Consider the following 24877-nt stretch of genomic DNA (forward strand, 5'->3'; position numbering starts at 1 on the left):
CACCAAATAACAGTAACTTGTGCAGCCCTTTTGGCTATCATAAAAATTGTGTTTGGTATTATTGAACTATGCATTTTTGACAATCTCACCAACCTCCCACACAATTTACTGTGCTCAGATTTTTTTCCAAAAGAATCACAAAAGCAAACCAAAAGATGATGAAAGTGTTTGCATGAAATATTTATTTACTCTGTACCTGGCAGTCTTCTTTCTCTCTTTTTCTTCTGCTTCTTCCTTCTGAGCAGTGTTTAGACTTTCTGCATCTGCTAGGTTATCAACCGCAATGGCCAAGAAGACATTCAGCAAGATATCTAATTCAAAACATTTTAAGGATACTACACAGCTATGACAACTTATCTTTCATTAACAGAGAAGTATATGAATTCCATGCTCTTCAATTAACTAGGGTTAATATAATGTATAAGGACATATAAACAAAATCCCAGATCTCATTTAGTATGTTTGTGTGTAACACACAAACACACACACCAATTGCAAATATATCAATGAAAATTAAATAAGAAAATTTCCCCACAATATGACTGTTTTGACTTTTTGCCACATGATCATTTTATGAAGTGAACATAGAGATATAACTGTCTACTTTTGAAACAATGTTTTCCCTATGGCTCCTCTGATATGTTTCAGAGGTCCGTTTCTTTTCCCCAGGACCCCAGTTGACCCCATCCATCCCTAGATAAAACTACCTAGAATTTCTAGATTTGTAAAGTCCTTTCTAGCCTCTAGAGGCTTCAAAAAGCAGTTTTCCTCTCTTTTTTTGCATAAAAAATTGGGAGATGAAGGCAATTTTGGCTATCCATTTTATGGCTACCACAACAATACAGAATGATGTAAGAATAAATAACAGAAACAATTTGACAGGAACTTCTCTCAGACAAGCTTGTAATTAAATCACTCACTTTGGTCTTAATTTGTAACACACAAGATAAATATTCAACTCTAACAACATGTTAGAATTTCACAGAATAAATACTGCTAGCTGGATTTTTTTCCCCGCCTGGTCATTTCCTTTCAGTCTTACAGGATTTCTGAAATACACACAGGTCTTCTGTTCTTTCTTTCTTTCCTAGGGCCCTTCCACACAAACATAAAACCCAGAACATCAAAGCAAAAGAAAACCCACAATATCTGCTTTGAACTGGATTATCTGAGTCCACACTGCCATATATTCCAGTTCAAAGCAGAATATGTGGGATTTTATTCAACTGTGTGGAAAGGGCCTTAATCATACAGACTCACAAAATAAGCACAAGTATAAAAGGTGATTAATAATAGATGAAATCCTTAATGTCAAATATTTCCCCCGTATTTTTCAACAATACCAATTCTACCAAGTTAGGATGATGGGCATTTATTTCCATTGTTCTCTGAGAACTCAATGAGGTTTAAGGTGCATTATCTGTGCGTATGTATTTCTTTGCCGTTATCTGTGATACCGTTGCATTTACTATTGCTAGCACAATGTTGTTAGATGCAATATATAAGATGATAATAATAACAGTAAAAATGATCATGATCATTACTACTACTACTATTATTACTAAAACTATTTTATTTGCTCCCCAAATAAAACCACATGTCACAGATAGTGGATTCACTGTTCCTTCTGTGTTATGGACAGCTTGGAAAGGAAATGCTGGTGGAAAGCCCAGCAGTGCCCAGCAGCTCCCTCAGCCATGCTTTGAAGAAACACCCATGGAAACAGTTACTACTTCTCAGCCTACAGAACAAATGCAAGCAAGTTCCTCTGAGCAGGCTGAGAAAGACTCAACTGTTCCAGTTTTTGTGGACCTGTGAAGAGAGAGGTCTCAGTTGAGCGGGTCCTTGAGATTAGTTGAGAAGTGAGCCAGCAACAAGTAACATCTGTGGATTTAGGATTTAAGGAACTCAAGCATTGCATCTTGTTGCTGGCTGCAATGTCAGTGCTAGAAGCTACAACCGTGGACTTGCTGTGTTGTGTTTCCTGAACCTTGGACTTATATGGGACTTTGGCTATGGATTCTGATTCAACCTTGTACTTTGGATCTCTGGTATTTGACTTACAACCCTGTAATGGGTATTCAGCTTCTCTATAGTGTTATCCTGTTAATGCTTGTACCTCTGTTGGACTATCAGCTTGACCTTCACTTGTGGATTAACACTCTGCTAGTATTTGGCTTGAAGCTTCTGACATTCTGGCACATGCAAGAATCTCTCCTTTCCCTTATACTGTCTAAGCAGTTAGATTGTCTCCCATCTTCTGGTACCAGAAAACTGCACTAAAATGTGCATCTGATAAAGATAAACTGGTGACTCATAATTCTTTATTCCTATCTCCATTAAGCAAACAATTAGGAAAAGGGGCTCTTCAACCAGGTGGGGTGGTATGAGGTAGAATAAGAGTTATAATCATGTTTAATCAGATGGAATTTTATCTCATTCTATATATGTTAATAGGAAATTTGGAGGCAAAATGATGAAAGCTTTACAGCCAAAACAGCGCCAGCCATGTACAACAGAGAAACTTACAGAAGCAGGAAAACTATTTAGAGGGAAACGCAAGCAAAAAATACTCCAAAACAGCTCAAAGATATTTGAGAAAATTTAGTTCAAGAAATTGCTATGTGTCTGTTACATGCAGGGTAGAAAAACAAGAAACAGAGAATAAAATTGGTAGTATATGAGTTAGTTGCCTGGAACACTGAACGTGACACATTACAGGTCCAGTATGTATTTCCTACTCAAACAGACATTCCATTTCTGCTCTTATATTTTTCAATGCACTAGCCAGCAACATAATCAGTACATTGGAAATAATTGGCAAGAAGACTTGGGGCCCTTCCATACAACCTTATATCCCAGAATATCAAAGCAGAAAATCCCACATCTTCTGCTTTGAACTGGGATATGTGGCAGTGTGGACTCAGATAACCCAGTACAAAGTAGATATTGTGGGATTTTCTGCCTTGATATTCTGGGATATAGGACTGTGTGGAATGGCCCTAGGATCTTTTCATATGTTATGCTGAGATGTGGAAAGGCATGTGAATATGGGAATACAGTGTTCCCTCCCTTATTGCGGGGGTTCAGTTCCAGGATCCTCCGCAATAAGTGAAAATCTGTGAATTAGGGACGCCATATTAATTTCAATATTTATATATTATTTTATATATTATTTTCTTATCCGCGCTTCCTTACCCGCCTCCTGGTCCATCCCAAGGGCACCTGCCTGCCTCCCTGGCCTCTGCAGGACCTCCAGAACCACGCAGGCAACAGCAGACGAGGGAGGCAGGCCTTCCTCACTGTACCTCAGGCTGCCACACTTCCAAGGTCACTGCCCTCCACTGGATGTAAATATTTTATATTTTTTATTAATATTTTCAAAAACCCACAAAACAGCGAGTCCACTAAAAGCGAACCACTAAGTAGCAAGGGAACACTGTATCTGATTTAAATGCTTGCTCATGTTATTTAAAATGTGCAGTTATACTTTGAAAGATTTTTTTTAAAAAATGAAAGGATACAGTTACCACAGATGAAGAGGATAATGAAGTATACACAGACTACCATTCCAGATGATGAAGGACCACCATATGCCATAATGCCATCATACATAACAGCATTCCAGTCTTCACCTGTTAGAATCTAAAAAGTAGATGTCTGGTTACTTTATGAACACAGAAAATCAGCAACAGATGTTTTAATATAGTTCAAAGTACAGAAGTAAATATCCCATGACAAATGCCAAGCAACATCTCTGATTAATTAAATATCTAGAATTAACCATATTTTAGAAATGTAATGATCAAGTATATTAACCTGAAATTCCTTTAAATTGCACAAATGTTTGAAGGCACTTTCAAAAAAGACTTTTTTCATTTGTGGTCTTAATGAACATTTAGGGTTATTTTTGTCATTTTTTCATACAATTTTCAAGAGCATTAATACTTAGTATATAGTAACATAATTTAAACTAATGCAACTGTCTTCATATTGGCCTGATGTTGCGGGAACAGTGGATTGTGTAAATTAAGTAGTTATGTAGCTAAAATGAGATTTTAGTAGTCTTCTTAACCATTATTCTCTAACAGCTCTAAACTGACTAATCAGTGGATTCAAGTGAAAACAAATACAATAATTATTTAAAAATTGTAAAAACGGGATTTTAAAAAATACTGGATGAGAATATTTAGGATTTAATCAGTTAATTGATTAGTTATTTCATCACCAATATCTATAATGTCAATACATTTTCACTGAAATATAACAAGCTATGGTTTATAATTCCATGTCTAAACTTCATGCTTGTGAATTCTTTCCTCTTCTTTCCCATGTGGATTTGAAGAAGAGACCAGAAACTAACTTCTTTTGTATCTACACACTGTAGATTATTGAGCACATGTGATAAGAAGAACTCAAGTACATTAAGTACATTAAGAAAAAAACTGAGGATAGCATCTTTAGTACACCACAGCCAAGATTAACCACAGTCAATCTATCTCAGTCAGGTGTAATAATCATATTGCTATGAAATCAAATAACAATTGAAGTTAAAGATCACATAGCAACAAACCCTATTTATTATGGTTATTTTTTGGATGACAACTCTCAGATACCCATCAAACTTAACTACTCAATATGTGAACTGGAAGATTCTGAGAATCATAATCCAAAATAAATAAGTTGCCCAAGTCCTCATCCAAATGTGGTCACCAAGTGGGATGGCAACTAGACTAGCAAGTTACCTTCTAAACCTAAATTAAAAGCTTTGCATAGAAGTGAAACATTTCTAGAAAGCAGGCCACATTAATCAGGAGTCCTGAGTTCTAGAATTCCAAAAAGTCTGGAACAACTAAAAATCTTGTTTTCGTCTGTTTGGATTAAATTCAATTCCTTCTCCATATCACACAACAGAATTTGATAAAGCAGGAAAACTGAATGCCGAGTCAAATGGGGATTTCAGTCTCAGTGGAAAGAAGATAACAGATAACAAATATTTCTTCTCTCTAAAAGTCACTGCAAACTTATTCTAATATTAAGACTAATTTTATTTCAGACATCCCCTACAATGTCTGATTATTAGGAATATCAAAATCAGCTTCCGAATTTATGTATCCATAGAAAAAAATTACTAATCATAACATCTGACATTATCTGTAATCTTTTCAACTGGATATCTCCTTATAACCTTTTTACAAACAAACAACAAAAAGGTAAATTCAACTAATTATTCAACTAATTATAAATTGATGTATACTACATTTGCTTTGAATACTCTCAAATGAATTCAGTACATTAACCTCTGATTAAGAAGGAACTGGGGGTTGCCACAGTCCATGAGGTCATGAAGAATCAGAAGTGACTGAATGAGTAAACAAGTACAGATGGAGCTATCTAGTAAGGCCGAAGTCCTATTCAAACTAACTTGGAAATAAATCCCATTATGGCAATGAGATGTACTTCCAAAATAACCTAGATAGGACCACATTTTTTACAACATCTAACATATGTCAGAAAAGCAACTGCTGTGCCAACTGGTGTGTCATTTCCCAAGATTAAGATATCTAAACAGTAACACAGCAGGCATATTATTCTGGCATAAAGAGCAGTGAACCTAAAGAAAACACGTTCTATTATAACATATTCTCAAACTAATTTTTAATAATAGCAGTAGTATGTGCAAACTAGTAAACCCTTTCTATGTATGCAACTGCTTGTGTGAATCAATATGATTCTCTCCTTACTTTTCTTTCCCTCCTTTTCTTATAACTTTTAAATCAAGACACATCTGAAATTTATGCCAGTTTTAAAAGCAACTTCTCATACAGTACTGAGGTTGTATTTTGGAAGAAATTTGATAGGAAGAAAACAAGGAACAAGATCAAGTGTTGCATGACTAGATTTCTACTTATCCAACTAAGCATTCCCTTCTACCTCTATGCTACAATTTCTTGCACACTCATAAAACATATCCTGGAAGGCTCACTTACAGCTTTCCCAGTGGATCTGGGGTGGGGAAAACTACAGAGGACAAAAAGGAACTCATGTCTCTCATGGATCTTTTATATTGATGCACTGACATGGATTTCAACCAGAGTAAAGAAGGAAAGAAGCCCGTCTACCTACATGAATCTCTTTTTGGTCACAGCCCAAAGCCTGACAAATTTACCAAGTCACACACTTTAAACATATGAAGCAAAACAATTGTAAAAAAAACCAGCCAAACATGAGGGAAAGTTTTCTATTTTTGTTGTTTTTTAACATTTATATTTTAACATGTTTTATAAGCTAAACTTTGGATGAACAAAGACAACTTAATATTAATGACGTTAACATAAAAGCTATGCTGCATAAATAGATTGAATACATGATATGAACAGATGATACAAAATGATGCAGAAACTACTAGAATATTGACTATAATGAGCAGAATGCTATTTAACACAAACATAATTAATAAATAGTTGTGATAGTGATTTGGTTTTTTTTAGGAGACAGGATTACTTAGACACTTTTGTTTTCAAAGATAAAATGGCTTATAGTGGGTGAAAGAAATTTACCTGGAATACAGTTAAAAGAGCTTGTGGGAAATTATCGAAGGTGCTCCGTTTTGTTTGAGTTTCATCAAAATTAAATTTGCCTCCAAACAGCTGCATTCCAAGCAATGAGAAGATTATGATGAAGAGGAAAAGCAGAAGCAACAGTGAAGCAATGGACTTCATTGAGTTTAACAAGGATGCTACCAAGTTGCTCAGGGATGTCCAGTGCCTATAAATTAAAATGCGTGTGTTAACCAAAAAAAACCGTAAAAGAACAGTGCGTGATGAAATATTACAAAAGAGCTGCGGATCATACAAGTGTCAATAAAACTTAGCAAGTAAAAGAAAAACACAAAAAACAAAAACTAAACAAACTAACAAGTATCACTCTTGAATTCCTCTTACCTGGTTACTTTAAAAATCCGGAGAAGACGAACACAGCGGAACACTGAAATGCCCAAGGGAGACATGATTTCCAACTCCACTAAGATGGTTTCAACAATGCCACCACAGACCACGAAGCAGTCAAAGCGATTAAAAAGGGACACAAAGTAAGACTGCAGGCCCAGACTATACATTTTTATTAACATTTCACAGGTGAACAAAGCCAGGAGAACTTTATTTGCAATATCTGAGGGGGGAAAAAAACAGAAAATTAAATTAATTCATTTTGTGCAGAAAGTAAGCAATTATTTGTTTCTAGTTTAACCTTAAAACATTCCTCCCAGTGATACCGTGTATGCTTACTAAAATATTACTTACAAAATAATTCAAACAAATTAAATTTTCATTGCATTCCTATAATAAATAGTGTATTTACCATACATTTATTATAGGCATGATTCCAATTCCAATACTGTCCTGATGCAGGCACCAAGTTTAGCATATAAAGTGACTATCTTATTGTCTTCTGTAATATAGGGACCAATTGGGAATCTTGCACACTGAGAACAACTGATAAAAGTAATCAAGACATGACAACTGATAAAAACCAATAACAAAATCTCCCAATGTTCTGCAATGCAATGGGAATCTTTTCCAGATCTGCTAACATGGAGGAAGCATTTAGCAAGTGCAATCAAACTTTGCACAATTCCCAGAGGGGGAAAATGGATGGCACTCATTGGGAAAAGCAGGACTGACAAACAACGCACAGCCCAATAACCTAAGCTAATTTTCTTTACTGTGGATTTCTAAATATATATGCCCTGGTTAAACTGATACAATACCAAAAATTAGGTCATTTCTTCTCAAGGTTCTGTTTAAGACAATTTACATAACATAAAATGCCTAAATAAAAGTTACATGCTGAATTTGAACTAGCTATTGCATTAATATTTTTTTCTGGTATTTCATTTTTACCTTGTATTTGTGTCAACCAATCAGGCTGATTGTAATGCTCTGATGAGATAGTTAATGTGTTCAGGAAGACGAGTACAATAACTAACCAATAAAATGAAACGGATTTTACGGCAGCCCTGCATCTTCTTCGATTGAATCTGTTCCATCGTCGCCAGCGTCGACTAAAATTTAGAACAGTAGAGACATTAAATATAGACTACATTTAGAAAAATCAGGCATGAAGAAAAATTATGTTTGGCAAAGACATCTTAGTCTACCATTGTGGTGTTTCCACAGAACAGGTGCTACCCATATGCCTGTTCACAATAACACTGGGAGAAAAGGCAGATAAGAATCAGTACCTCATTTAAAGGCTCATGCAGGTCCATATAGCATGCAGGTATTTTTCTGCTTAAAGTCAGAATCTGCACTTGGAATTGAATTCCAGCATGTATTGGTAACCAGCATGGGAAATAAAGTTCTGGAGTTATGCACTCTGGTTTGTCTGATCTGAGAAGCATCCTGGCAGCTGCATACTCAAACAAAGGAATTTTCAGATTTTTTTTTTCAGAGGCAGCCTAGATAGGACACATCATACCAGTCCACTCCAATAGTGACTGAGGCACATATGACTTTGGTCAAACTTGAAATTTTGAACGACTGAAACTGAACTATTTGGATCAGTTTCAAAGATTTTACAATACAGAAATGCAATACAACCCTTGTAACCATGGGAAATAATTTCGCAGACTTTGCATGGATACGAGAAACTGTGGATAATAGCAGATCCTGCTGAAACAAAGACCCTTGGACCATGAATACCATAGAGCTGTGCTGGGAGACCTAGAAATTACATGTTTTGTCAAATGTGGATAAATGAAACCATAGATATTGGGTGCCCTACTGTACTAATATGTAAATGCCATCACTAAATCTAAAGTTGAAAGAACTGGGTAAAACCCCAAAGATTGTGTGCATTGACAAGTTTGTAGAACAGACATTGCTACTAGCACTGTTATCACAGACTGCAATTCAGGCAAATACTGCTTGAAATGTGAAAGCATATGGAATCTGCAAGGAAAGCATGAAGGCAAAGGATAAATCAGAATGGGAAATTAAAACATACATTACTCTTACATAAATATTTTTTGTTTCTCCAGCCCCATAGGTAGTTTATTCTTCTTAAACAGAGCTATTTGTACATTTTACCTCTACAAGCTAAAGGCAATTGTGCTTTTCCACATAAACACATGCACACTGAAAGAGAAAGTGGAATGAATAGGCCTAAAACATTCATCAGGCAAATATCTCCTCAATTGACAGACAGGCCTTTGACAAATAATCTGTGCTGCTCTTACTTTTCTGAGGTGTCTCTGTTGAATATTTTCCCTGAAGGTCCCCAGAACTACAGCTCTAGATCTTTCTTAAAAACAGTTCCAAAGACTTCTCCAGACTACAAATTTCAGGATTCCAAAGCATGGAGCCATGGTAGTTAATAGTATCAAATATATTACAGCTGGACAATTAGGGTACATTCAGAGGCTGAAGCAACCAGCAGCTATTACAGATGTAGTGGAAATAAGGGCCACATGACTACTGAACCAATCTCTGTGCAAGTCTCTTAAACAGCCATTTGATTTGCAGCAGTACAGTTCAATTCCATTAGATGATTTCATTCCTCTCATTCAGTGCTTCTGTGTGTAGGCAGAACCAATTTGACTTGCATGCCAAGGAAACAAGGAGTCGGACTATTTCAAGCCATTTAAGTGTACACTCTGCATTACGACTAGACAAAAAACCCTGCTTCCATTACTCAAAATATAAATATATATCTTGGTTTTTTCCTAATAATGGAAGTAGCCACAGCAATTTTTCATACGTTATGCTGATCACACCTATAATTTACTACAAGTCGTTTTGTATGGAGTACTGGAGGCTAAAATGGATACAAGCTAAGCCTCCAGAGCCTGCTCAAACCTAGCAATCAGGCAGCAGGGGTTAAAATAATGCAGTTTTCTTTGTGCAGTTCATGCCAATCCCCATTCTTCTAGGCTGGTAACAGAAAGCAGTTTAGCATTGTTTCAAGAATGTTGCAAAGAGTGCTCCACAAGCATAAGCCAATGCTGATATTACTTTAAAATGACAACAACCATGTCAAATTTGCCAAACTTGGTCAGACTAGCAAGTTTATTTTTCTTCTTGTCCACATATGTAAAACACTACCAACAAATATATTTGCTTTAAACTGTGCAATCAATCAATATTATATAGCAAGACCTTGTGCAAAGGAAAATGCAAAAAATAATTGTTTAAGTGATTTCAGACTCTCTGATCTAAAAGTATTATGATAATGATCACCAAAGACTTCAGATTGCAGCAAAATAATAATAAAAAAGTGTGAAGACTGAAATCTCCTGCTCATATTTGAAGCATCAGATGTTCTATAAAAGAATTGTTGCTTAGGGTGCGAATATGGAATATATTTTGTAAGTTTTTTAAACCACTGGTTCAGTGGAGGGAATTACAAGGCCTGCAGACTGCTTATGACCTCTGGGGCCCTTTCTTCTGCCCTCACATCTTCTCAAAAGAAAAAATTACAAAAACAATTTCTGCTCCAGACTGGCTCCAAAACAACTGGCTGCAACAGACAACTCCTTAAAGAACTCCTGTAAAGAAAACTCAGAGTAAATGTCCTAACAGCATGACTAGCTCCTTCAGCGACTGACCCACCAAACCCATCCTTGCCCCATTAGATCTCTTAAATGCATCTATACAAAGATGTCTCTGATTCTTTTGTCACTGAGTTTTTCCTGACTTTCAAAAACTCCTATGAAGAAAAATCCAGAGCTCAGTAAAAGTTGTATTGACAGTTTGAGGGAGTGAAGTAAACAGATTTAAGAGATTATACTTTATAGCGTAGTAGCCTGAATAAATGAAAGAAAGAGAAACTGTTGTGTTTTTTAAAGAAGCACATAGGTAGTTTTGAAACACAGTGCTTTTCAAAAGGTAAGAATCAGGAGAACAGAATACGAGGAACTTTATGTTTTCAGTTTTCGATTTCAAAGACAGCAAAGATAAAGTTAAGAAGCCAAACAAAAATATTGGGAATATGACTGATTTTTTATTGTGATTGTAAATTTTATTTATTAATAATCCATGAAATCCTGCTTGCATGCACTTCGTAAGATATTATATTTGTGCTATGATTTGGATACATTTTTACATTGCAGTATTCTAGAAATGTAGCTTAACGTATTTCACAGATGAAACTTATGCAAACATATCTGAAATGTTGCAAGTGTAAAGATCCATTCCACAAAAATTTCAGCTTGTTTTTTCTTCTTTCAATAACATAGCACAACACATTGCAGGAATCCATGATGTGCTGAAGATCTTGACAATTATGATGACAAAACATGGACATGACTGGTGTTACAGCTGTCATTTGTTTATGAATTCAAATATTGCTCCAAAACACATTCAGCAAAAAAAAATCTGAAAATTAATTACAGACTCTGGTTTCAGATTATACCAGCACAATATTAATCATACTTTAGCCATGGATTTGACTAATAAATAATGCAAAACCGTGATTTAGCATTACATGCACAAGCCTCTGTGAGTCCAAGTGATGCTTGAGTGCTCCTTGTGTTTGGTCCTTTCACCACATGGCTGGAAGGAGGGATAAACAAATCTTTACTTTTGCATTCCTCAAATCCTAGCCTGTCACTAAATATGGACCTAGAAGCATTGTTACAAATACACTAGCCAGCTGCTAAACAAGCTATCTTCAAACAATGGGTGATAAGTCTGATTCATTTAAAATCATAGCTAATTCATCCTTCTGGCCATGTAGGAGCAGAAGGGTAGCACGAATGCTGAGAGATTGCTCAAGCCTGCAGCAGGGCTTAGTGTTTCAAATGGTGATGCACACAATCTGAAGTCAAAATGTAGTATGCATGGCTTCGTACTGTAGTAGTATGGAGTAGTGACAACAAGTCCAATAAAATCAAACATGGTTGAGCTTTAAAACTCCATTTATGTCAAAATCCAGAAAAACCGAGTGAGTTTTTCTGGGTTCTGACCCATAATAGAGATATTAAATAAGGCTGACTGATTAAGAGGAAAGTGTCTAAACCATCTAAACCACCAGAAGCTAATTTTACATCCATTTTTTAATTAAAAAGGAGAAAATGAACAGAACCAAAAACATAGAGTAATGCAATATGATCTCATTTGGACATAATCCTGCATGATGGCTTAATATTAAATGAGTAAGGTCTCAATGTAACTCTATCCTCCTCTCTGCAGTCCCAGAGTAACTGCAAGAAGATCTGAGATACTTGTTTCTTCCTATAGCTATATCCATGGTTTACATCAGGGTAGGCAGTTTTTATAGACAAGGGGGCCTCAAAGGGCTGTACCTCCACCACTGTTGCAGTGTCCCTTCAAGTCATTTCTGACTTATGATAAATCTCTTCTTGGGTTTTCTTGGCAGAATTTGTTCAGAGGTGATTTGCCCTTGCCTTCCTGTAAGACTGAGTGTGTGCTATGTGCCCAAAGTCACCCAGTGGGTATACATGACCAAGTGGGCATAGGAGCCCTTATCTCCTAGTGTTCTAGATATAATATTCAAATTACTACACTATTATATTTTTTAAAAACCCATTTATTTTGTTCCAAAATGCATCAAGCATCCTCTGGGGACAAATCAGCTTATGGGTTACTACTTGGTGAAAAAAAAGCTCTCTCTGGGTTCCAAATGGGTAAGGGTCTCTCAAAATATGACATCATTGCCTACTAATAAAAGTAATTTGGGAGCATTGTGAGACTAAAAACCGTTTAGACCTGAAGGATACAAAGTATACCTGAGGGGTGTATGTGCCCACTTTCCTTATCCCGAGAATGTATATGACTAGTAAGAAATATGATTTAGGATAATAATTTTACTTTAAGACATGGTTTATGATCCTAGCTGCCCAAACATGATATATTATACTTCCTGTATGCATCTGAGGGAGCTTCCACACAGTGCCAAAACACAGCTGAAGTGGGTTCAAATAACTTGTTTCAGCACAGGTTCCTGTTCCCACTCCCCAACAAAAACCTGGGCTTTTCTGGGGAGGGGGGGGGCTACATGTGGCCACCTTGAAGACCTCCAATTTTCATCTAAAAGTTAATTAAAAGGCACCTGACCACTGCAACTTCCCTCCTTATGTCCTCCAGGTGTGGGGAAATCACACCTGAGGAGTTGGGAGAGGCACCCCCATCTCCTTGCCCAAAGGGTGTGGTATTGCAGTGGAGAATTGCCCCTGGATAGTCCTGGGACTACACAGAAGTGAGCATCCACTGGCCCAATACCCGATTAGATCCTGGCCTTTCAAGAAGCCCCTGATCTAATGGGGTATCTAATTAATTCATTTTTAACAGAGGCATCATTTGAACTGAGACAGGTTCTGGCTTTTCGGCCTGTCTGGATGGACAGTTTGAATCATGAGAGGTTTATCATTGTCATACCCTGTGAAAATTACTCTCCAGATAGGGATTAGCATGAAAAGAGATTTTTGTTGTTTTTTTTTAAAAAAACCCTATAATATAAAATATATCCAAGGTTCCTCATATCCTGCCTCCATTATTAGTTGTCCTTGGTGACATCATCTTGCCCAACTATTGTGATTGGCTGATGATGGTTTCCTGTTACATGCAATTGTATAAGCCACACTGGAAGGCAGCAATCAGAGAAGGGTACTGGTTGCAGGCTATGCCAATCATTTCTTTTTCTTGTTTCTTAATATAAAATTCCACACCTACAACTCTAATACCTTGCAGAATACCTTGGAGCTGGCAGGACTGGTCAACCAACAGGTTGGCGGTTCGAAATCGGGGAGCAGGGTAAGCTCCCGTCTGTCAAGCTCTGGCTTCTCATATAGGGACATGAGAGAAGCTTCTCACAGGATGGTAAAACATCAATCATCCGGGTGTCCCCTGTGCAACATCCTTGCAAGCTGCCAATTCTCTCACACCAGAAGCGACTTGCAGATGCTCAATTTGAGCAAATTGGGTGGGAGCAGAAAAAACCACAACCACAACTTCCAAAGTAACTTCTCAAGGGAAAGGGGAAATGCATTTAGTTACTTGCATACACTGGATTTTTTTTAAAAAAAAGAAAATCTTGAAAACAAGATGTCTACTCACTTGTAGTTCAGTTAGCAGAGCAATCTGAAGAAAATTGTTGTTCAATGACAACAATAGAACATACTAAATCATATTGGCACATGTTCCTTGTATATTATTTACTCACACAATTTCAAAAATTCAGTCACATTCCAGCATAATTTTAACAGATTAAAAGCATAAAGAGATAAGGTATATTCAAGGGAAACAGAAGGTTAAAGAGAAGAGAATACTGACCTGAACTTGGTTTTTGAGATAACTTGACTAAAAGAAAAGGAAAACACATTTTTAAAGAATATTTAGAAGCAATAATCTATACAACCCCTTCTTCCTTGAATCCTATACAATATTGGAAATTAAAAGCTGGTTGATTTATTATTTCTTAGATGGCTGTCTGATGTAGAGAAGTCTGATATCTAAGTGTATACTGAAAAATGCATGTCTACTTTTGACTGCTTTGGCTGGATCAAATAGGTAATTCTATAGATAAAAAAATAACAGTCCTTTACATTGACTTGTAATCCCTTCATAACAAGGACTATAATTTTTATAGAAGCCAACATAAAATCAGATTACAGTCATAATGTAATAATGAAAAACCTTTTTAGAATAGTTGTATTTGGCCATTTCTCCAAGGTGCTCAAACCTGATTTTCTCCCCTCCTTAATAACTCTGTGAAGTAGAAAATGCTCACCCAGCACCACATAGTTAACTTAATATGGATTTACTTGTGGTTCCACAGTCTAAATCTAACAATCTTAGTATTACATTACTTTGCAATAAATCAGAGTTCTAATTATGCATCAAGGGCAGCAGTTCTAAGCCACTAAATCCAAATCCCAAGGTAACAATTTATGTGATAATATTCTTAGCTCCATAAACAATGCATCCAATTAATAGGAATCTATAAAATCAACAATCGTGTAATGTCCATTAATTCAAGAGTTCTAGTCTAGATGGAACTAACAATTGCATTTAAGCCATTATGCTCCCTAGTAGTGAAACACTCACTAGATAATTTCATGAATTAAACAAGTAGCACAGTAGCATTGAAATGCGTAAAAAAGCATTGGAATGCTTAAAAAACCCATATATTTTAGAAAAGTCTATTTTGTCCAACAAAATCTACATCATAATTCCAGTTATTTTTTTTGAAGGGGGGGGGGTCATTAACATCACCGGCAGAGCTAGCAGTTCTAAATATATTCATCTTAATACATAGTTCAGGAGTTTCTTGCTTGTTTGTTGGCTGTTGGGAGAAAAAAGAATGGCATTCCTGCCATATTTATACATACCACAAAGTTCCACAACATGCTGGACTCTCTCCTTCTCCAGCCACATTTTCAGTATTCACAGATTCCGTTTCGCTTGCTTGCATGCTTGCTGTTGTGGGAAAATAAGAATGAATTAGATTTTGGGTGATTGAATGAAGCTAGCTATACTGTGATGGGAGCATGCACTGGGCAGAAAGTCTGTGCTGCAAATTGTTTTTAAAGGGTTGGAACCAGCTTTTTAAAAGCTGACCAGTTTCCCTTCCCTCTTCTTTGATTGAAAAGACCAACAACAAATGGAGCTTAATCCATAGTCTTTCTCACAGCCAAACTAAGTATCTAATGCTGGACTCATGTAATAAATACTCCAGGTCTCACTTCAAAAGTACTGAAGGACTGTGGACAGGTTTCCAAAATGGACCTTGAGATCATGTTGGACTGTAATTCCATGAATTCATATCACTGACTCTGCTACTTAGAGCTGCTAGGACTTTCAATCCAACATCTAGAGAGTGATACTCTAAAACAGTTGTTCTCAACTTATGGGTTCCCAGATTTTTTGGCCTTCAACTCCCAGAAATCCTAACAACTGGTAAACTGCCTGGAATTTCTAGGAGTCGTAGGCCAAAACACCAGGGGACCCACAGGCTGAGAATCACTGCTCTAAAAGCTTACCATGGGGTCACAACCCAAAGAAGATGCTAGTTTACAAATCCTGCATGTGTTTTGGATACTCCCAGGGTTGGGTAAATTATGCCCCAAGGAAAAATACAACAGTCTATGTTTTTCTATCATGTGGCACTTTCACCTAAGCTTGAATCTGGAGCTACTGAACTTAGTGGAATATAATGGTGCATGGACTTAATGTCAGGGGACTACCTTTACCTTTATACATGTATTATATATATATATATATATATATATATATATATATATTCTTGCACCATGAGATTCATACAAGTTTTCTGCCCTCAACCAGAGCTATCCAAATGCAACAAAATTTACTTAGATATGCAAAGCTTCTACAAATTATGGCTTTAGAAACCAGATCCAAAAATCATAAAAGTTAAAAATATTAAAAATAAAAATAATTACTAAGGTTTTAAATGATGTTTTTGGATGTTATAATCTATACTGGTTTTAGTAACTTGTAATCTGACTTGAATCCCATTGCTGAGGGAAAGGCAAAATATAAATGGACAAAGGTAAGTAAGGTTGTGGATGTAGCATCTTAACATGAACAAGATGTTTGAAAAGTTGAAACTCCAAAATTTCCCCCTCAAGCATGAAGTCAGTGACCATGCTGGCTGTGGAATTTTGACAGCTGCATCCAAAAAGTACTTTCCCTAGCTTTTCCACTACTCACTTTCTATGAATGCTGATAATACCCACTGCGCAGCAGAGGAAGAATATTTCTGCCAATAGGAGAAACTGCACAAAAACAACCATTAGAAACTAGAGCATGATTACGGTGCCTTCATGTGTCAGTTAAGATGAAAGGCTTGCCTCAGCAGACACCGACACAGAGGCAATTTCCTGCCAGTCTAGGAAGACAGCCTGCCATCTAAAGCGGAACAAACAAACAATGGATTGACTTTTAAATTACTAGGACCAAGTGCCAGTTACATTTCTGTTTTCAGCATATTAGCAGGTTTTGCAGAGGACAATGCTGACAGCTTTCGTTATCTTGGTACTCCTTCTAAATAAACAATTTCCTCAGATGTCAATGTTTTGAACAAGATTTGTTCCTTCAGAAGTTTTAAGGAGCAGCTAGGCCAAAAATGCATCGTTTCGGTTCAGCAGAATTTACACTACTGGAACATGGCCATACAGCCCAGAACAATCACAGCAACCCAGTGATTCTGGCCATGAAAGTCTTTGACAACACACAGTATTTACAATTTGTATAGTACCATCAAACCAAATGCAACCTACTGTTGTGATTCCTTCTCAATAAAGATAGGAAATTTATTTTACCAGTCAGATTTTACCAGTCATTTTACCCCCTATCTAAAAGTCAGATAGGGGGCTCCATAAAAATAAATAAGTAATCTGTTGTCACCTAAATTTTTATGTATATTCTATGCTTCCCTGTTGCTTATTATTATTTATCTTAACAGCCAAGTTGCTTTAAAAACATTAAGCTATTTTCTGAAATGGCCTATGGTTTCAGGAGGGATGGTTCATCCCCCAAATATCCAAATGAGGTACACATATACCTTACTCATACCACAAACCATCTCTGCTTTTTGATTGTATGTTCTGGCGTCTGTCCTACAAAAGATGCTTTTATCCAACAGGATTGATCCTACTGTGGGTTAGAGATTAAGTGCATCTTACCACTAATAAAATGGCTAGAGAAAATTAGTTTCATGGTAGATGGTGAAATGTGTGTATGTAGGGGAAGGTGCGGCCATTTGCACCACATATTTCTCATGTGTGTTCTGTCACATTTAGGAGAGCTAATAATTTTATTACATTAATTGAAATACTAGCTGGCTTTCCCTGTGAAGCCCTTCCTGTTTCTCCATGTTCTTTGCAATGGCAAGAACAGCTTTGCTCATATCCAGGAGGAACATCCACCATAAAACACTGTTGCTTGCCCACTTAAATTGGGGGACATGGAAAGAGCCTCCTCAAAGACTGAGTAAATACAGTTGGGCATCCCCTGGGCAACATTTCTTGTAAACAGCTAATCTTTCCAAACCCAAAAGCATTGCTTTAAAACATTTTAAGGTTAAAGCTACAGATAATGTGGTCGCTGTTGCTTGGTTTTGTTCAAAAATCATTTAGCTGCTTTTGCTTCTTCAATTTTTTTTCAGTTTTATACTTTTTTTATGCAATACTTTTGACATGAAACAAATAAAACCTAGTTTAATTCCAAGTAGTTCAAACTGCATATGTTATAAGCAAACTAACTTAAGTATCTGACAAATTAGAGGAAAAGTCTGTTCAGAGTCCTTTCCCATTTGGTCTCAGCAGGGAGTGGTAGATGTACAAGATCTCCCAATTCTCATTGAAAGGACAGCCTCAGGATTATAGTTGGGACAGGCAACAAGGCAACACTGTGAGTTGGACATATGACAGAAGAAATGAAGGGTTCAGTAAAGAATTTGATTAACTCTTCACAGCTTCCTCCCCATGCCCATGTGTCATACTTTGCTCAAAAGGGATATATGTCTTATCCCAATTCACCCTTTCTGTGTGATTTACTAATTTTAAAGCATAAAATAATTGGGTCAGCAGATGCACAGGTCTTTGTGGCTTGGAATTTGAATAGTGGAAAATCCAATAACTGTGTGGAACAAGAACACTCGATTCAAAATTCCCAATTGACATCAAGGTGGGTGTATTGTCAAAGTCTAGCATATGTAAATATACAAAATGGACACAGCTGGTATTTTGGGAAGACAATCTGTTCTTTAAAATTCCCTGTAAAAATGTGTTTTCAGATATTACATATAACTAGTTACCTGCAATTGTAACATTGTAAGTAGTGCGCTAAATATTGAATTAAGAAGAAAAATACCAGAAGAACAAAAATCAAGCTGTTCTGCAACAAATTGTTTACAGCCTATGCTCCATTAAATTAGGGGAGGTTTTGAAACGCTTTGATTTCCCCTCATATCGGAACTAATGTAACATACTTATTTCTGGCTCCTTTGCCTTTTTAGATGCTAGCACATTAGCGTGACTGAGAGCCATTCTGTGGAAATCTGAGTAAGTATAAATGACATTCCAGCATATTTAAAGCACTCCAGCAGTTATCTCTTTGAAGCATGCATTCAAACAACAAATCACTTCCATGCAAGATAGGAGTCTGCATGCACTTTAGGAAATATGTGCATTCCTGAAATGTGTGGTATGTGTGTCTGTGTGTGTTTAAACAAAAGCACTCAAAAACTCATTGCCTAGACTAAAACACCCCACTGCAAAACAGAAAAGATTTTACCGTGTTTGTTGGCCCCACGGCAACAGTTAAATCTGCTTTTCTTCTTGTCATCTAATAAATCAGCCAGCGTAACCCCTTCATGTTAAACATATGCAATCCCATCAATAATACAGTAGGTGGCAATAGAAGCAATGGAGAAGACAATAAAGGATCTATATCCAGACTTAGCCAGTTGAGATGTGACACAGAATGGCTATACTGACTGCTGGTAATAAGTGTAATCTAAATCTTAAACCATATGCACTCTGGAGCAGACCTCTGGGTTTTACTAAGCTCTCTCGACTTCTTTCTTCATAATCTGATCTATGGATCAAATCTTGGAAACTGAACATGTACACTGAGGACTGGCTGTTTGTGAACACAGTGAACAGGTTTTCAAGAGTTCTAGGATGAAGTGAATAACTTCTGCTACTTGAAAGAGAACTACAGTATGGTCCTCAAATCTAAGGTGGACACATTCCAGGATATCCTGAAACCGGTAAATACATGAATCCTATATTTTGACTATATTTGCACCTGAGGCATACAGTAGAACCACAATGCAAGCCTTGGAGAGGCCCACAAATATTTCTGCAGGGAATATATTTTGAAGAGTAGTTATGTGAAACCGTGGTTACTGAAGTTGTGGATAAGAGTGCCATACTGTATATATAACAAGCCAATGGGACCTCTGTCATTTCTGCAGGCTACACAGCTGTAGGTTACACCTAAAGCAGAAGTTTTGAATGCAAACATGGTTCAATCCCATACATTTCCACATAGGGATGGGAAAGATTTCTGTCTGTAACCTTGGTGAGGTGGTGTCAAAAATGCAGACAATGCTGAGACAAATGGAACAATGATCCGACAAAGCTACTTCCTACATTCTGAAAATAATTTTTATTTTGTGATTTTAAACCATTATTTCCTTCTTCAAAAGCAAATCGTGCACGAATTTCATGTTCTAGACCTAAGCTGTGGGAGTATCCACAATAGATTCCAAGAGAAATAAAATGAGTCATTTCTAATAGTTTTGCAGACCATTCACAAAGTCTTCTTTTCAACTATTAGTAATTAGCACCCAGATCGCTCAACAAAAATATTGCACAGAGTTAAAAAGGTTAAGGACTGATTCACAGGAAAACAGGTTGTGCGTTTCTTTCAACTCAAAACTAACTGGTTTGACTGCCAGGGTCAAATGAAGCGACTCCCACAAACATCAACTGTATGTAGATATTAGCACATTACACAACTCATCACAGGCACTGGCCTGGATCGGTGGCAAATAGTTTGCCGCACATACATTTCATTCAGGTCAACAAAGCTTATTTTATAAAATCAGATGTATTTGCATTCCTGTGACTCTGCACAGTCAATCCTCAAAGAAAGATAGTGGGTTTGGATCTGAAAGACTAAGGCTGCAAGTCTGTTAGATCAATCTAGGAATACCTCAATGAACACTGCTGGAAACCCTTCCAAGAACTTATATATGCAACCAACCTGCACATGGATTACTAGCTTACCCCTAGATTTTCAGTCCATGGCTAAAGAAATCTTAATCATATTTACTAATTCTATCTTGGTTATAAAAAAATGGAAAGGGAACAATCCTGAGGATTAACAATGGCATTGCAGGTTAATAATAAGGAGCAAGAACACCACAATGGACATGTAAAGATTAACAGTAACCTAATGCTAATTTTACTGTTTTGCAATTAAATTGGCTGTTACCACATTATGTTGATGAAAATAAAAGCATTATTGTATAAAAATTGTCACAAATTCTCATCACTGGGGCCACCTAGTATCACTCTGCACTCATTGACAAAATCAGTTGACAAAGTGAGTGTCATTCTCACATAAGATAGCAAGTGTTTAATTTTTTTGTAGCCTATCTACAGTTATCAGACAGTGACATTTTAAATGGCAGGGTTTTCATGAGTGTTAAGAGAAGGGATCTCTGTACTATTTCATGCACCACTCTAAATAGTGTTTTGTGAAGTGTAGATTTATTAATGAAGGCAAAACAAGCAGACCAATAAACAAAACTTTTCCCCATAATTAGGTAAATTATAAGTTACAATGAAATATAATAGCTGTGCTGAGTAACTAATCTGAGATGGATTCCATAGCAATATTGTTCATATACATATTAACTCTTCCACTACTAGATGTTACTCAACACAATACAAACTGCTTATTTCAGATGCTTTTAGCTATAAGCTTGAAAGATATTGGATGTTTGACTGAGATAAAAAGCATATCAGTAGAAAACAATAGTATAAGCACTGTTGGAAACTGAAATAGGTGACACCTAAAATTAGTTGAATTCTAATTAGTTGAACACTAAAATATTCATTCTTCTTTAACAAGCACAAATATCTCCTTATAATAGAATTTCCTCCACATGCAAATGACGTTGATACCCTTTCAAAAAAATAACTTGTCACTGGTTTGAGGAAAAAGACTAAAAAGCCAGGAATTTTCTCCACTATCCAGATCTGCTTTCAGCTACTCCAACCCAAATATATTAAAAACTAATCCATTTTTAAAGATATCACTTAGCTGGCTACTCTACAAACTAAAGGAGTCAGTGCAGACATGGAAAGCTACATGTTAAAGAGAGTTTTAAAGCAATGTAGAACTTGATATTAAGTCAAAGAGTTCTAATCTGATTCTCAAAAACATGATGGTTTGACTTCATGCTTAATTGCCTTAGGGTCAAACAACTTGAAGACACACAACCAGCACCACCATTCCTTACAACATTTTTGGCTAACTACATAAAACTTATGTCAGAAAGCATTTAAGTAATATAAAACACAATCTGATATTTCACAGTAAAACAAACCTATTAGATCTCAATGAAACATCCCAATACAGCATGACAGTGAAGAGATCAATAGATTTTGTGTCTGTTTTCAATTAGCTGCATTGTATTGTTATTCCAATTTCTAAACTGGGGTTAACTGTTTTAGCAAAACATGCTATCTTTTTAACCATTCTTTTGGAGCCCCTGGTGGTGCAATGGGTTAAACCCCTGTGCTGGCAGGACTGAAGGGACATGAGAGAAGCCTCCCACAAGGATGGTAAAACATCAAAACATCCGGGCATCCCCTGGGCAACGTTCTTGCAGACGGCCAATTCTCTCACAACAGAAGCGACACAGCCAGTAACATTATTCCCATTTCTAAATTTTAATTAAGAAACCTTGGAATAACTTGGTGGTAGTTATTGTGGAAACAAACTGAGTTCTGTTCTATTTTAATACTCAAAATATACTGAAAAGTATTTCAGAATGTGCTCAGAAGGACCCTGTTTTTTTTTCATTCTAAGGGTATGTCATTTCAGCTTGGGTCCAGCTGATAGATCTTGGTCATCCAGAAGGAAAGAAGAAAAACAGTATAGATTTTTTGAAGCCTAAAGTCTGTCCACCCCTGCTGTTAGATATTTCTGAAGTACACTACATTCTTCTGTTAGTAATCAATGAATTGAGAAAACTTGACGTACTATTCCGTTTGCCTTCGCCATCCCCTTCTTCTTCATTCTCAGGGTCAATATCTTCTGCTTGGGTAATCCAATCCAAATAGCCTTTAAGATCTTCTTCAAGCTGCTGCTTTTCACGCAGCTTCTGAAAATCTCCTCTGGCCTTGGCTTTTTCTCTTTCTTTGGAAAATTCCCTATTGGGTTTAGATAAAAAATAACAGAGATATTGATTTATATTCTGAAGAAAGAGTTTAGATAGCAGTTTTTTCTTCTAGACACAATTAAGCAACAAAGAAACTGTACAAAATGTGAACAGTTTCCACATATCACAACAGTGGTGCAAATTAGCATACCATGCTGCATTCCTGATGCATTACATTTTTAAACAGTGATAAAAATGCAATTTACAAAAAGTCTGTTTTGACACAATATAGTTACCAATATTGTTTACTGTATTGTGCCATTTTAGGTGCTATATTTTACTTTATTCTACTCTCTCAAAAATGTTAATTGTGATTCTAGCATCAAGTTGGAAGGAATATGACTTCATGAGATTAGTTTAGGAAAGATGGTGTGTATAAATGGAATACATGAATGAATCGAGACAGTTCCTTTCAAAGCCAACAGTAGGATCTGTGGACATGACCCACATATATTACAGTGTATCCTGAGGAACCTTTTAGAATACACAAAAACAAAGGTTCCTATATACAAGTATCCAACTAATATGAATAGAGGAAACACGTGATTGACAATGGAGGCAAAATGAAACCCAGAATGGCAGTGTTTTGAGAGTGTTGGTTACAATTTTTAAAGCAAAAACCAATAAAGCAAGACAGAATAATCTGCTTTTGATAAAGACTCTTATTAAAAGAAACAACACAACACCTTTACCTGAATAGAGATTCTACTGTCCTTAGAGGTGAATGACAGAACCACAATTAGCCTAATTCAACTGAAGACTGGTTTTGATAGGCTGTGATTGCTCACACAAAAAGCAATAGGAGCAAAAATGAAAGGGCAAATCTTTATGGCAAGTATAATACCAATCACCCTGTCATTTTACTTGTCCAGAAATATTATTTCTCTTATTTATTAAAAGGAATATGCATTAGGAAGTCAATTTCTTTTGACTGGGAACCACACTGGAACATAAAAGTCAGAATTCCAAAACAAGGTCAGGTTTGCATATGCATATGGTCTTTAATAAGTTTACATATTCCTAACTCTGTTTTTCAAAAGGGGAAGCTAGCTACATTTAAAAAATGATGTGATTTTTTTCATTATAGTTGATGAAATTTCAGTCCCCAAACACAGAATAATGTGTTTGAGATAGAAGCAGATTGCAACAGTAAGGGCACTTCTACACAGGCCCAAAACCTGTGATAGATAACAAGTTTACCTGAGGGTCCAAATGACACCTTGGGTAAACCCAGATCAATCCAAAGTAAATTGGGTTTTCCCAGTTTAATTCAGATCACTGAAAGGTCCAGATCTGTTGAGGTACTAGGCCTGTGAGACCTCGTTCTGCGATCTTGGGGATCAATCCCCACAGCCATCCCAGTTCTTCAGGCTCCTTTGGTTGACCCAGGATGACATCTAGCCCCCCCCCCCCCCACCAAAGGAAAGCCCGGGGTTATGAGATAGGGTGGGGACTGAAATCTGAGAGGAAGTGGGGGTTTTTAACCCGCTTCCTCTTGAGTATTAGTTAAGTGTAGAAGGGGCCTTAGATTATGTCTTCAAGATTTATGAAAAACAAAAAGCTGTGGTACTGCAGTCTTCATTTTGTTTCTTCTTCCACCTTTCTTCCCAACCAGCACTAATAAAGCCTCCAATTATGTTACAAATCAAGCAAAAGAAAGAATATAATGTAAGGGATAGATAGGTAAAGTTGCATCTCCATAGTAACAGTATTCATAACTGCAAAATATGGATCTTCAGGTCATACCTTGCATAAGTTTAATACACTAAGATTAGACAGTAAGCCTGATGGCAAAGGCTGCCTTGTTTTCATTGATCCACCACTGTGGTAGACCTTCTGACTAAAAAGCAAGTATAAGTCCTTGAAATCGATAAATAATTCCATTTCAGAACAAGCTTTGAACTATAAACCCCTTGCAAGCAGACTGACTGAA

The 24877-nt window shown here is 36.6% G+C and overlaps 1 protein-coding gene across 22 annotated transcripts in view; it reads right to left on the reverse strand.

The window, feature by feature from the left end:
• CACNA1D (calcium voltage-gated channel subunit alpha1 D) overlaps positions 1–24877 on the reverse strand; it is a 272363-nt gene that overhangs the window by 119865 nt on the left and 127621 nt on the right. For all 22 annotated transcript variants that reach the window (XR_009630816.2, XM_060766053.2, XM_060766054.2 and 19 more), the window contains exons 9-16: positions 22767–22936; positions 15350–15437; positions 14292–14318; positions 7902–8062; positions 6945–7170; positions 6561–6768; positions 3525–3645; positions 197–311 (exon numbers count right to left, since the gene is read on the reverse strand). Coding sequence is in view for 21 of the 22 variants with exons in the window: in XM_060766053.2 (XP_060622036.2) it covers positions 197–311; positions 3525–3645; positions 6561–6768; positions 6945–7170; positions 7902–8062; positions 14292–14318; positions 15350–15437; positions 22767–22936 (1116 nt within the window). In the remaining variant the exon portion in view is untranslated. The remainder of the gene's footprint in view (positions 1–196; positions 312–3524; positions 3646–6560; positions 6769–6944; positions 7171–7901; positions 8063–14291; positions 14319–15349; positions 15438–22766; positions 22937–24877) is intronic.

Source organism: Anolis sagrei, chromosome 2 (genome assembly GCF_037176765.1).
Source record: "Anolis sagrei isolate rAnoSag1 chromosome 2, rAnoSag1.mat, whole genome shotgun sequence".
In the NCBI taxonomy this organism is placed as follows: domain Eukaryota; kingdom Metazoa; phylum Chordata; class Lepidosauria; order Squamata; family Dactyloidae; genus Anolis; species Anolis sagrei.